The sequence below is a fragment of the Cyanistes caeruleus genome, chromosome 25 (genome assembly GCF_971803275.1).
Source record: "Cyanistes caeruleus chromosome 25, bCyaCae1.hap1.1, whole genome shotgun sequence".
Classification (NCBI taxonomy): domain Eukaryota; kingdom Metazoa; phylum Chordata; class Aves; order Passeriformes; family Paridae; genus Cyanistes; species Cyanistes caeruleus.
Window position 1 is genome coordinate 2,203,773 of NC_141725.1, and position 13,739 is coordinate 2,217,511.

Sequence of the window (13,739 nt, forward strand, 5' to 3'; positions counted from 1 at the left end):
CCATTAGGTCCTCTTCCAAGAGGGGATAAATGTATTCCCAGCCAAACTCAGGAACTGGGAAGAGGCAGAGGAAGGCAGGAAAGGCTCCAGGTTTACATTCTCTCAGGGGTTACAATGTTCTCACCTTTTTTACCAGTAGGCAGACGTGATGGCCTTGGATAGAACGGCTGTACATGGATGCACACGAATCAACACGTTCCACAACTGCAGAGAAACAGCAATTTCATTTCATTCAATTCAATTTTAATTCAAGCCTTGCTTCCCCTGGAGAGCAACCACTGCTCTGCCTGGCCTCGAGGAACAGAGGCTTCTACAGAGGGGAGGAAGAAGTCAGGGTTAAGATGTGCCTGGCTCCTCCTGGCTTCTCTCTGGGACATTTCACAATAACGAGGTGAGTCATTTGTCTCCTAAGCCACAAATGTTCTGTGGCAAAAACACAGCTCAGAATGTAGATTTCTTCCCCAGAAATACTTCCAGTGAGGCAATGTCTAATGCAAACACCAGAGCATGATGAAACAGACAGTTGTTTTGCTTCAGCCAGTGCTTGTGTTTTAATTAATAAACCCAAACCTAAATAGTTGGGGCTCTCCCTCACTGAAACAAAGCACTGGGGAAGGAGTCTGAAGCCCTGCAGATCAAACCCACCCTCCAGAGAACAGTTACAGACTGAACTCCACACCATCTGCTCCCATGATACCTGTCACATGCCTCACTGGGTTGCAGGAATCCACAGGGACACAAGGAGAATTCATTTTGCAGAACACTGCATGCTTTGATGTTGCAAAACTGGAGAAAACTCTCACAAATGTATTTAATCTGGACATCTCCTGCTCCTGTGATAGCTGAGCCCATGGAGTGTTGTGCTCACCAAGCACAGCAGAGATTTCAGAACAGAGTTCTGCAGAAAGTTCTGCATCAAGGAAGACTCACCTGAAAAATGATGATGAAAACAGATCTTTGCCAGTAGATGTTGGAAAGAAATGCTAATTCCATCTACTTTAATAGAATTCATGTGCAGATCTCCAGACTCTAGGAGCTTGGCAAAAGCATCACTGCAGAACAGGAAGGAAAGTAAATGTTTTATTAGAAGTGCAAGTGAAATCTGTCCCATCAGCCCCATGAAACATGTCAGGATACAGAAGCTAAAGTGCTACCAAGCTCTAGGAAAACGGGTTTACAGCAAGTATGGAAACCACACTCCAGAGTCCACTGGAGCAACTTGTGCCCTCTTGCTGCCAGAGCTGCCTCTGCCAGCCCGCAGGGCACAGAGCTCCCCCTGCAGAGCCACTTGAAATAGGTCACTGCACATATCTGACAGTCACCCCGTACAGAGACTGCCCAAACCCTGGGGAGCAGGCAGAGCTCAGCCTGCCAGGGGCAGCACAGGCACTCACCTGTAGCAAGGCGTCGTGATCAAGTATGAAGCGCAACTGAAGTGCAATTTGAAATCTAGTTTTTCATGGGTTGAACCTTCATCATTCTGCAACAGGGCAAAGGAGTGCACATGAGTGGGAGCCCTGAGGCAGCAAGAGGAGGAGCCACCCCTACCCACCACACAGGCAGCAGTGAGGAGCTGAGGGCTGAGTTCCCTCTGAAACAGCCTGGCTGGGCCTGAAGGATCAGTCTGAGAACCATCCCACCACATCAGCCCACTCAAAGATTTGGGTAGCTGGGTTGATACTAGCACCTCCAACAGGTAAGGGACACATCAGGCTGCAGTTCTACCTGCACTCTGCTAAAATAAACTGAGCAGACCGAGTTTAAACTACACTTGGAGATGTGGTTCTGTAGTTCATTATTTCCTGAGCAAAATATTAAATTAATAGTTCCCAGATTCTTAGGTACTAAAATAGGACTAGCATGCTATTTTTAAAAAACCCTTAAAATAGAGATAATGGCTGACTCAGGAGTAGCCACAACTGTCTCCACTCATTTCCTTCGAGCTGCTCATGCAGCTCTTTCATTAATAACTGTACTGAAATAACATCAGAGATCTACACAGTCTTATCCAGCTCAATACCTATTAAACAATGCCTTCCATTGACCTAACTCTTGGTCTGGATTTCCACTCTTAATAACCACATCTAATTCTTATTTTTGTTTTCCAGCCTTATACCAGACTGCAGTGTCCAACTGAGATGCGAAGGAGCAGACCCTGGTTCCCTCTCTCCCCTCCCCAGCAGAGCAGTGTGATTTTCTAGCTGACAATGTGGCACATGTTGCAGACTTGCTCACACGCTGCCAGGAATGACAATCCAGGACGTGCTGACGCAGGACTGGGGGCACTCTTTGCACAAGATGTCATGTGAAAACGTTCCTCACAGAATGGGCTGCTGCAGCAGGGATGAAATGATGCCTAAAAAAAGCTCGAGAGCAGAGCTTCCCACCCGAGTCCAGCTCCCTGACGCAGTTCCAAGGAAGCAGAGGCAGTTGAGAGCTGCACTTACTTTGACTATAAAGGACAGTGTTCCTTTTAACTTCTGAGCCATAACAATACTCTGAAGTGTAAACACAAACTGGGCTTCATTAGAGATTCCTAGTGTGAAAAGAAGAGAGGGAAAAGTCAGGTCAGAACATGGTTTCCAGATCTAAGTAATGGTTAGGATAAACTGACTTATGTGCAGACTATTTTTGAACCAAGTTTGAAAAGCTTTGATTTGGAAGAGAGTTCTACACACAACTGCTATGGTGAGTCAACAATGTTACAGTACTTGGATCTCTCAGAAGCAGCAATGGAAGTTGGCATTTGGTGGAAGTTATTGAGCAAGTGCCCAGGCAAAGTGTCACAGTGTCACATATTTAAACTATTCACATAACTGGATTTATATTATAAACATTTCAGAGTAGCTTTCAGAGCTAATTTGAATTCTAATGTTTCTATATTTTCTTTTTAATATACAAGTCTGTGTCAAGAACTGCCTCATACAGATTTAAGACCAAATCAAACACCCTACTGCTTTTCATGAGGGACTGTAAAGCACCCTGAGGCCACTCCAGCCCTCTGGGACCTGTTTCAGGATTCAAATTAACTCCTCAGTGAAGGAAGGGAAATTCAGGGAAGTTCACTGATTTGACTGTACTACTGTGCTCTGTACAAAACTATTATCCTTCATTTCTGTGCTTAATATTTCTGGAGGGCTGAGCTCTCCTCCTTGCACATCCTTAGCACAAACCTTCACTGCAAAAGGCCTCTGCCATTCAAACAGTGGGACAAGAGCTCCAGAATAAATCCAGAGTGGATTCTAATGCTTCACAAACCTACTACCTTGTTTCATTTTAAATCTCACAGCAAACACATCATGAATTTTGGATTCCTGTAGTCAAAGGTATGCCAGCCTGCAGGCACCTGGAAAAGGAACTCAGATATTTGGACTCCCAGCCCTAGATTAAGGCTTTGCTCTTGCTGTGCAGAACCACCTGCATTACTGGGAGAAGGCTTATCCTCCACAGGAATCTGTGGGAAAGCCCAGGAACACCCAGGCAGAGATGTTTTTCTGGAAAACAGCAAGAAGTTCAAGCAGCTCTTCCCACAGGAGGGCAGTGCAGGGCCAGCCACGCTCCAAGAGCCCTGTGCAAAGCTGTGCATACCAGGGGGGAGCTGGAAGGGCACGGGTATCCCATCATGTACTGATGATCCTTCTGGTCGGAGCATTTTAGTGTTGAGAGAGTCCAGGACATTCAGTTCCATGCTCTTAAGGAAGCTAGTGCTTTTGTTCTCAAAGATAACAGACACAGTAACTTGGCTGTCATTCTGGAGGTTTCCTTGAATATCATAGGTCTGCAAATGAAGGGAAAAATGTCACAGGAAAGAATCAGAGGAACTTCAAGGAGGAGAAGACAACATGAGGGGAAAACCAGGTTCAAAAGGGAGGTAATTTGGTATAGCTAGAGGATTATGGAAACACACTGGTGATCATCTAGGGATTGGGAAAATATCAGCTTAGAAATTAAAGTGGAATACCCAAAGGAAATGAAGCTTGGTTATAGTTCTACCTTCTGGGATTGAAACAGTTCTTCAGTTATATGATGGCTACATGAAGTCACTCCACCATGCCCAGGGTTATCCCTCTCTCAGGGAACACAGGGAATGACATTTGGAACAAACACCCCAAACTCACCATTTTAATGTACGGGTTTTCAGCGAGAAGGCGGTAACTGGACATGGGCTGGTAAACAAGAGAGAAGTCACAGTCACACCAGAACTAACAACTCCAAAAAGGGCTGTCACTGTCCTCCCTCCCAACCAGCTGAGATCTCCTTGTCCCCAGGCCTGGGCACAGCTACTCACTGGTAGTGGCTCATCCTCTAGTGTCCCATTCTGCACCGACTCCAGGGGCTCCTCCTCACTGTGATGAGTCTTCTTTTTGGATTTCTTTTTATCCTTTGATTTCTCTTCTTTCTCTTTCTTGTGCTTTTTCTTCTTATGCTTGGAGGATTTCTATCAAGAAGAACAATAAACTACAAAAGGCCCTTAAAGAAACCCTTGATTTCTAGCCATGACCCCTCTACCACACTTCCAGCTCCAGACTTTTGCTCTCTGCACTTTGTGGACTGAGCAAAGTTTCCCTTTACTACAGCACCCAAAACAGAGCTACCATCCCTTAAATCCCAAAACTAATTGTACATGGAGTCCCAGTAAACCCTGCTCCTCACCCAGCTGCCCATACCTTATCACAAAGCAGCCTGGGAACAGCACAAGGCCAAATCTCTCAAACTGTTTGGAAGCTCAGCTTTAACTGGGACCTGTCCCTTGGCTCAGGGAACAACCAAACCTCTGACCACAAGGTGTTCACAGCTTCTCAAGGATGTAACATTTGCAGGAGGACACTGCACTGGACAGGTGCTGTTGGTAAATCCTGTGTGCTGCTTTTTAAGGAATTTGAGACAGCAGGAGAATATGCCTGAAAGGTGACAGCAAGTTCATAGAACCAGAGAATTGTGAAGGTTGGCAAAGATCTTTAATGTCATCAGGTCCAACCATCAGCCCAGCACCACCACGTCCATCACTAAACCATGTCCACAAGTGCCACATCCACAGGTTTTCTGTACACTTACAGGGACTCCACTACTGCCCTGGGCAGCCTGTTCCAATGCCTGACAATCCTTTCCATTAAAAATAAAAATTAAAAAAAAACAAAAACAACTTTCCTAATATCTTATCTAAGCCTCCCCTGGTGTAACTTGAGGCAATTTCCTCTTAACTTGAACTGCTTACCTTTCCTTCATCCTCCTCCTCCTCATCTTGCTCTTCCCTTTCTTCTTTTTTTACCTCTTGGGATTCAGCCACCACAGCAGTGCCCATTCTGGGCTCGCTCTGAGGAGAAGAGCAGAAGGATTCTGACACCAATGGAAAGCAGCTGGAACAACCGAATCCCACACCAAAAGAAACTCAACAGTGACAACTCCTCACAGCTGTTATTTCAGAAATGACATTAGGCTAACATGGTATCAGGGCTTTCATTTCATGCCTCTGAAACCCAGCAAATATGATCACCTGAGGACACGATTCAAAAGATTTCCTCCAAGGAATCCATCCCCTTATATTCCCTGTCTCTTCCTCTAGAATTTCCCATCAAAATTCATGAGAATTTTCTTTCACACTCTGTCTCTCATGTCTATTAATGTTGCTAGAGTCTACCTCATACTGGGAAATAAAATTGTACCCACTGTATAACATTATACCTATCAATAACAAAACCAGCCAAGCCTGGAGCTGCATCTGTATTTCTATTTCTATTCCTTGATCTGCACAGAACAAGCCTGAAGTCTCCCATCACAGTTTCTTTCAACTGGGCAGACACAATATCTCTCTCTGCTCCCCAGCAGGAAGCTGAGGAGATGAAGCTGATGTTGTCTCCTGTGCTGCAGCATGACACAGCACTCCTGCACAGCTCACAGGCAAGAAATAACCAGAGAAGTTTCCTCTGATGGTGGAAAAGATTCCTACCTGTGGCTGGGGCATGGGAGCATCTGGTGGAGCAGTGGAGAGCCAGAAATCCAAGTCTTCCCCCTGAATTTCAGGAGAAAAAGCCCATTATCATTGTTTTTATAACATTCTTAATAATCAGATAAAAAACCCAACACCCCTCAACAACAACAGCAATAAAAGAAAACCAAAACAAAAAGATCACAGGGCTGGAACATCTGTCCTGTGAGGAAGGGCTGGGAGAGCTGGGGGTGCTCACCTGGAGAAGAGAAGGCTCCAGGGAGAGCTCAGAGCCCCTTGCAGGGCCTAAAGGGGCTCCAGGAGAGCTGGAGAGGGACTGGGGACAAGGCCTGCAGGGACAGGACACAGGGAATGGCTCCCAGTGCCAGAGGGCAGGGCTGGATGGGATATTGGGAAGGAATTGTTGGCTGGGAGGGTGGGCAGGCCCTGGCACAGGGTGCCCAGAGCAGCTGTGGCTGCCCCTGGATCCCTGGCAGTGTCCAAGGCCAGGCTGGATGGGGCTTGGAGCAGCCTGGGATAGTGGAAGGTGTCCCTGCCATGGCAGAGGGTGGGGCTGGATAAGCTTTAAGGTTCCTTTGAACCCAAACCAGTTTGGCATTCTGTGACTCTACAGTTAAATCAAAACCTCCCATGCAAATGCAGCACTCCAGAATGCTCTTCATGCACAGATGCTGTGATACATTCAGGAGCAAACACACCAAGAAGCTTCACTTTAGTCTTTGAGCACTTCCAAAGCTGGGCCCAGCTGACAGCACCTGCCCTGCACCCCTCACCAGGGTATCCCTGACATTCCAAGGGAATCCCTCTGCAGTGCAGAGGGAAAATGCAGCTCTGCAGGGCATTAACAGGAGGATACTTCAAATCCTGAGAGCAACTGGCAGCTAATGGCAGGGTTTATAACTGAAAGGTTCTGGACTACATGGGAGACAGGATGCAGAACAAATGACACAACACAAGTTCCAGATATTTTGCTAAGGAGTTCCCCACTTGGAGAACAGACAAAATATCAGCAAACTCAGCTTCCACGTGAGCTCTGGCAGACCTGCTGTGTAGGCTGCAGTAAGCTGAGTTCTGCTAACTTAGGAGGCCAAATAAATGTTATTTTTATTAACAGAAATCTTTAAATACCTGCTGCTATGGTTGTAAAACTTAAGGAAATAAGAGGTTGAATGCATTCAGCTGTTTGAACTGTCAAATGCAACTGTTCCTAAGCAACAAACTGAACTCAGCAATAACAGCAGGAGCTAAAATAATGCAAATCTTGAAGAATTACCTTTTTTTCTTCTTCTTCCTCCTCTACCACCTTTTTCTCTTTCTCTTTCTTCTTTCCTTTCTCTCTCTCTTTATCTTTATGTTTCTTTTCCTTCTTTTTGGGTTTCTTGCTCTTCTTCTCTACTAGGGGAACTTCTGAGTCTGGTGACTTCAGGGCCTCAACATTCCTGTGCCTCTGCACTGGCAGCTTCTCACTGTCTGCTAAGGGTCTTGAAAAGAAAGAGCCCATTACCTGCTGCAAACAGCCTCCCTCAGCCAGATGACCTGTGCAATACAAGGTGTGCTTTGTTTTCAGGGAGCTGGGCCCCCAAGCCTGAAATCAGCACATACGTCTATACCTGGAGTTTATTTATGCAACTGTAACTGCAGACATTGCCCCTGTGGGTTAGGAGTCAGAGGAAACAATTGAAAGGTGACTGAGAGCCAAGGTCTTGCTGTTTAACCCTTAGAGGTGCCAGCTAGAGGCCTGCAGGCTGAGTAACACCCACAGAGGAACAGCTCCATGTAGTGTTATGCTGCGTTTCCATGGAATCCCTCTCCAAGAAAAAGCAAGGATGCAGAACAGCATTTCCAACAGAGTGGAAATTTGAGCAGTGGAATGCCAGCATGGCTCCAGTAGCTCTTGAAGGGTGTGGGGTTTGTTGTTCTTGATGAATAGATCAGTCCAATTGGGAATTACTCTAAGTCATTTTTATTTTGAAAGTTTGCACTATGAATTTCTACTCTATTATCACATTTTATAAGTTAAATGTAACTTCAGACACCTGTTCCAAAAAAGCACCAATAGCAGTTCATATTAACACTGTACCCTAAATTCACTACTTGGGGGGAAAAAAACCCAAAAACCGACAGAAAAGTCTCTCGTTCTTGTCAAACATTTCCAGAAATCAGCAAGAATTTTAGCAACTGCATCTTTTTCTATTTCTTAGCTTTTATTTAATGTCAATTTTTACATTTGCACAGCAAACTCAGTTCAGGAAGATGTCTAATGGCCTCAACTGCCCCAATTTTTTTTTTGCTTATATTGCATTAAGAACTAGAACCAATTAATTTTTTACTTTCAGACACAAAGAGAAGACTGAACAGCAAACAAGGCCTCATCTTTTACTATTTCAGGTACACCTGTACAGGAACAGCATTGGTGCTGAAAGCCAGTGACAAAACAGACTCACAAATGTGAGGGTCTCTGATTTAACAGCTTCACCACCCTTCAAGGACTTGCACTGTCCAAAATCAATCAACCTGACAAAGGTCAACACTCGGGAGATATTCTTACCTGGAAGGCTTCCCTGAAACCAGACTGCGTGTGAGCGTGACAGACAGAGCAGTGCAAGCACAGAAAGAAAGAGAGAGGACACAGACATGAGAAATCATGAGAGGAGAGCACAGCACTCATGGCACAGGGGAGGGAATGGATGGAACAACCCAAGAGCCCTGGATGCCTCCTGGAGCACAGCACCCAGGCCCTGCTCTGTTGGGTGTGCTCTGAGAATCATCATGCAAATACAGGGGCTACAGTCAGAAATTAATTTCCTTTTATACATTTGTCCCTGCAGACTTTGGCCTTCCAAAAAAGGAATTTTCTCAAAAACTTCCTTTCTGAATAAAGTGAAAGTTTTATTCACTTTTTTAAAATGCTATGACACTTTTTACAACATATTGAGGGGCCAAAGCCCTATAAATTTGGAACTGCAAAGAAAGGCACAGACTGAAGTATTAGAGGAAGAGAGAGATCCTACACACACCCACATGGGTCTGCACAGTCTTCCACACTTTACAGGAGGCATCCCTGGACCACAAACCAGCAATTATTTTTAGCATGGTGATTTTGTAAAACAGCAACTAAAAAAAAAAAATCCAAAGCAATCTCCATGTGCAAACTGAACAGCCCAGTGCTCATGGACATGTGGATGCAGGGGCTTGAGGTGCTGGCACTGGCACAGCTCCAGCAGCTGGGGGGGACCAGCCTGGTCACAGGTGTGACATGCAGCTCAGTCACATCAGAACAAGACTGCTCAACAGTGGGACCACACTGAAGGGCCACAGGGCAGTGGAGTGGGTGTTACTGGTCAGTGATCACAACACAGGCTTGCCACAGACACAGAGATTCTGAGGGGGACAGATGGACACAGGACACACTCAGTGCCAACACAGATCACAGCAGAGAGACAGTGGGACACCCAAACCTCAGAGTGACCCACACCTGATCCACTGGCTGTGCTTCCAGACTCCTTCAGTCACACTCACACTACATTTAGTGACTCTCCTGCCCCTCCCTCATACTCAGGAGTTGAGATTTTATCATCCAAGCTGTAGTGGGAGACAAAGCTGGATGAGCACCTGAGGTTTCATCAAAGCCATGATGAGAGACTTCAGCCTTTTCCCCTGGTAGCCTGTAGTGCCTTTGCCTGCTCAACCCCAGCCTTGCCCTCAGGCATTCCCTTAGCAACTCAGTGAACTCACACACAAAACTGCCACTTACTTATCCAGATCTATGTCAAGTGCCTTATAGGGATCATTTGGATCTTTGTCATCTTCATCACTGGGCAAAGCATTCTGCAGGAGACATAGAGACATCCACTGAGGCAGCAAACCACTGGCAATTAATTTTCAAACTCAAGCTTAACACCACCCAAATTAAGTTTTGTTGAGCCTGTGAACCCTGCACCAGGCCAGCTGCAGTCAGGCACAGTAAGTTACAGCAACAATGCACTTCAATGCAGCATCCAGTTTCAAGATTAATTTAGAACAGAAACCCCTTCTTCATAAACAGCAGGATTTGAACTGCTGCTGTTCAGTTTTGATTAAAGGAAATTTTAGAAACAAATACAGATGACATCATTAGCATCTGCAATTAATTATCATCAGCTACAAAGCTGCTGACTAGACAGCAAGTTACTGTCAAGGTGAAGCAGCAGAGCATAATAAATGCTATTTGGACAACTATTTACTTTTAGAGCAGGGATGAACATTGTTTTGTTGGTTTTGATGTCTTTAATAGCTTCAGTGGCAATTTTTGTCTCTCATGAAAAAAAAGACAGTAATTTCTGCCCCTGCAAAAACAGCCTGGGATCATCTCAGTCATTTCTAAAATAGCTCTGCAAGACAGCAGAGCTCTGGAACTGCCACAATGCAGACTGGCTGCAGTTGTGGGGGCAAAAATCTCTCAGGAGCTGCACAAAGATAAATCGCAGCCCCCAACCACAGGAACTGACCTCTGGCATCTCCTCTGTGATGATGTCAACGTGGTGAGCTGGTGCAATGTCCTCCTCACTCTCTGTGTGCAGGGAGTTGTGGCGATGGTGTTTCCCTCTCTTCTCCTTTTTCTGTTTTTTCTTTTTCTTGTCTTTCTCCAGTTTCTGTTTATGCCTTCGCTCTTCTTCTAATTTCACATACTGGTCGGACATGGGCATTCCTGGGGGAAAGCCAAGCTGCTTTCAGGTACAGTCACATGGACTGAGCACTAGAACACCATGCCAGGAGTGTGCCCTGCTCCTGCTCCCAGCTTCCCAGAGCCAGCTGGATCCACACCTCCCTGCACTTCCACATCACCTCACACAGCCCCCCAAGCACAGCTTTGCTGTCCACTCCATTTCTCCAGAAACAGGACAGAGCTCAATCCTACTCCCTGATTCTTGGCTGCATTACTGCAGTACAAGGAGCATCCAAACATTGAGATTTTAAGGAGAATTGGTGACATTGCTGCTGTACTGAAAACTTTTGGAAAAAAACTTAAATATTCGCACCTAGAACTCACCCCTAGCAGTATAAGGTACTTTATCAACAGCTTTTCAGTGCTGTATCCAACCACTCCTTAGATACACAACTACTTTTGACAATTGAAACAAGGTATTCCAACAGTATCTCCACCATTAGATTCTATTTAAGGTCTCCTATTCTAGGTCTCCTGATCACCTCCATCAGACCTCTTAAGATATTTTCATGGTGACTGCTCCCACATAAAACCATAGTTGGTTCTTCTAAACATTACAAATCTGGCTACATGACATTCCTGATCACAGAATTTTTTCTAATATTATCTTGAAAGGAACTCAGAATGCAAAGTACTATGTTCAAATGTCAATTAAGGAGACATATTTAAGACTTTAACTTAAGACTTTAATGAAAGTGTGTTCCTTGCCCTTCAAAACCTCAGGTGGAAGTCCTAAGAAGGAATTATGACTTTTGCTAAACTGAATTTCTTTAATTAATTTCAAAGATTAGCTGTTCTTACCTGGAACTTTTAATGGGACAGAAAGGTCGATCTGGACCACAGGAATATGTTCCACCCCTGGAGTGTCTTGGTATCGCTGGGAAAAGAAAGAATTGTTACATTCTGGGCACTGCCAGCACAAATGTCTGTAAATAGGCACATCAAAAAACATCAAGTAGTTCAATCCCTTAAGTGAACATTTTAAAGGATAGGAATGGAACAGCTTGTTAAAATCCTGTGTGGTGGCAGAGTGTGTTTTAAAGTCAGTTGATAACTATTATAAAGGACCCTACTCTTAGCTAAAGTTTTTTAACCCACTACTGCCCTGAGGAATTATTGCAGCTCTCTGAAGAGCTTTTGGTTGGTGTTTTATTGCTAATAACTTGCCACTTCAGAAGATAAATTTGGAGATTAGAGTTGAGGAACATGGGGCAGTACTTTGGATATAGAGGGAACAAAGGAAGTTCTTCCCCTGAAAAAGGTGTTCAGAGACCACAACTTTCTGATCCACAAAGCACTCTGTGTGTTCCAGGGTCACCCTCTGCAGGGCTCTGAGTGAGGTGCCTGGGGGTCTGAATGCTGCCATCACCCAGGGCTGGGACAAACTGCACAGACTCTCACAGGCTGCTCTGGGAGTACCAGGTCACTCAGGAGATTATCAACACAAGCAGGAGTTATAAAAACAGTTGCAGGCAGCCACTCCAGTCCACACATTACAAAGAGGTCAGAACTGCAGGAGAAATATCAGTGTCCCAGAGGAGGCTGCAGCTCTGATATTCAGGGAGCCTCCACACAGTGACAGCAGAGGCCAGTGAGATATTGCATTTCAGACTCACCTTCTGAGGGGAAGGAGAGCTTTTAATATAAAATGGGTTGTTTGCCTGTTCTTGTTTCCGGGCTTCACGACGCTAAAAGCAAAAGAGGATTTGCAGTTACAGTGTTTGTAAGCAAAGAGATAAAAGACACCAAAGTGCAAAACAAAAGCTCCCTGCCTTTTTTGAACAATACATAACTACTCTGAAAACACTTGAGCAGAGTAGCTTGTGTGTGATAAAGCAGTTCTGAGTTACCAGACATACTAGCATAGAACTGTAGGTAGCATTACTAATTCCCATTCCTGGAAGAGTTCAAGGCTGGACAGGGCTTGGAGCAACCTGGCATAGTGGAAGGTGTCTCTGCCCATGGCAGAGGGTCAAATGAGATGAGCTTTAAGGTCCCTTCCAACCCAAGCCATTGTATATGATACTATAACTAAAATTCCTTAGAACACCCTTCTTTTCTTCTTAATTATAGACTAGAGATAGTCTATAGTTCCCAGACATCACTTTTTGATGGCAATTGGAATGTTTCTGTTTTCATTTCTGCAAGGAGAGGAAGAAATGAAAATTCACATAACAACAAGTTCTCTCTGTGCAACCAAAGAGGTCAGAGGCAGGAAAGGTGAGATCACTGCTGAGCATGTTACACTCATTCAAAGAAGCTACTGAAGTCCATAAGCATCAGCTCACATCAGTGATCAGCATTCCTGACCTGTGGAGAGCAGAGGGGCTTCCTGGCTATGTGGAGAATCCACAACAGCCCCCACTGCTCCAGCACCACTTAGATTACTATTGAATTATGTAGGGAAAAGCATTTTAACATTCACTCACTCTGGCCAGTTCCTCTTCATCTATTTCTGGCTGCCTGTGTCTCGAATGCCTTTGTTCCTCCTCATGAAATATTGTTTTGGGCTTTTCATCTTCAGACTCACTGTCTGATGGAGGCTCATTGATCCAGGCATCGAGGTCCAGGCTGGGAAGAATTGCAGCAAACAAACAGCTTGACTCAGTACCCCTGAGTATTTCAGTGTCTCATCATACACTTTGTTTCATTATTTAAAGTTTAAATAAGGGTTTGGGAGAGAGAAGGAACTTTACCCCTCTGGAACAGGGACTTTCTTCTGTGCTTTAGGAGCCACAGGGTTCAGCTCACCAGCAAACAGGGCTATCACTTCCTCAGCTACAGGAACTTCCTTTGCTTGTAGCTTCTGAATGTATTTTATTAGCTGCAAGATGCAAGAAGCCTAAAAACAAATGCAGAACTGGTTTCAGAGTAGTATTTAACAAGCTGAACCAAATGAATTGACTGAAGTCAACAGAAGGTGTTTTACTCCATTAAGGAAATTAAGAGAAGTAGCATAAACTGCAAGTAAATATATAAAAAGTCCATATTAAGCTTCTCTTTTAGCTCAGTCTTTTTTGTGCCTTTATGTTCCTGAATAATTTTAAAATTAAATTGTTTTGAGTGAAGATCTTGCTGGCAGCCTTC

The 13,739-nt window shown here is 44.8% G+C and overlaps 1 protein-coding gene across 1 annotated transcript in view; it reads right to left on the reverse strand.

Moving 5' to 3' along the window:
- Positions 1 to 13,739, reverse strand: part of AP3D1 (adaptor related protein complex 3 subunit delta 1) — a 43,616-nt gene that overhangs the window by 2,364 nt on the left and 27,513 nt on the right. Inside the window, exons 16-31 of the mRNA XM_023942887.2 lie at positions 13,349 to 13,494; positions 13,082 to 13,223; positions 12,269 to 12,340; positions 11,454 to 11,529; positions 10,435 to 10,634; positions 9,702 to 9,775; positions 7,221 to 7,428; positions 5,948 to 6,010; positions 5,216 to 5,314; positions 4,289 to 4,438; positions 4,119 to 4,166; positions 3,589 to 3,778; positions 2,448 to 2,536; positions 1,395 to 1,480; positions 931 to 1,052; positions 125 to 204 (exon numbers count right to left, since the gene is read on the reverse strand). Of these exons, the coding sequence (XP_023798655.1) occupies positions 125 to 204; positions 931 to 1,052; positions 1,395 to 1,480; positions 2,448 to 2,536; positions 3,589 to 3,778; positions 4,119 to 4,166; positions 4,289 to 4,438; positions 5,216 to 5,314; positions 5,948 to 6,010; positions 7,221 to 7,428; positions 9,702 to 9,775; positions 10,435 to 10,634; positions 11,454 to 11,529; positions 12,269 to 12,340; positions 13,082 to 13,223; positions 13,349 to 13,494 (1,845 nt within the window). The remainder of the gene's footprint in view (positions 1 to 124; positions 205 to 930; positions 1,053 to 1,394; positions 1,481 to 2,447; positions 2,537 to 3,588; positions 3,779 to 4,118; positions 4,167 to 4,288; positions 4,439 to 5,215; positions 5,315 to 5,947; positions 6,011 to 7,220; positions 7,429 to 9,701; positions 9,776 to 10,434; positions 10,635 to 11,453; positions 11,530 to 12,268; positions 12,341 to 13,081; positions 13,224 to 13,348; positions 13,495 to 13,739) is intronic.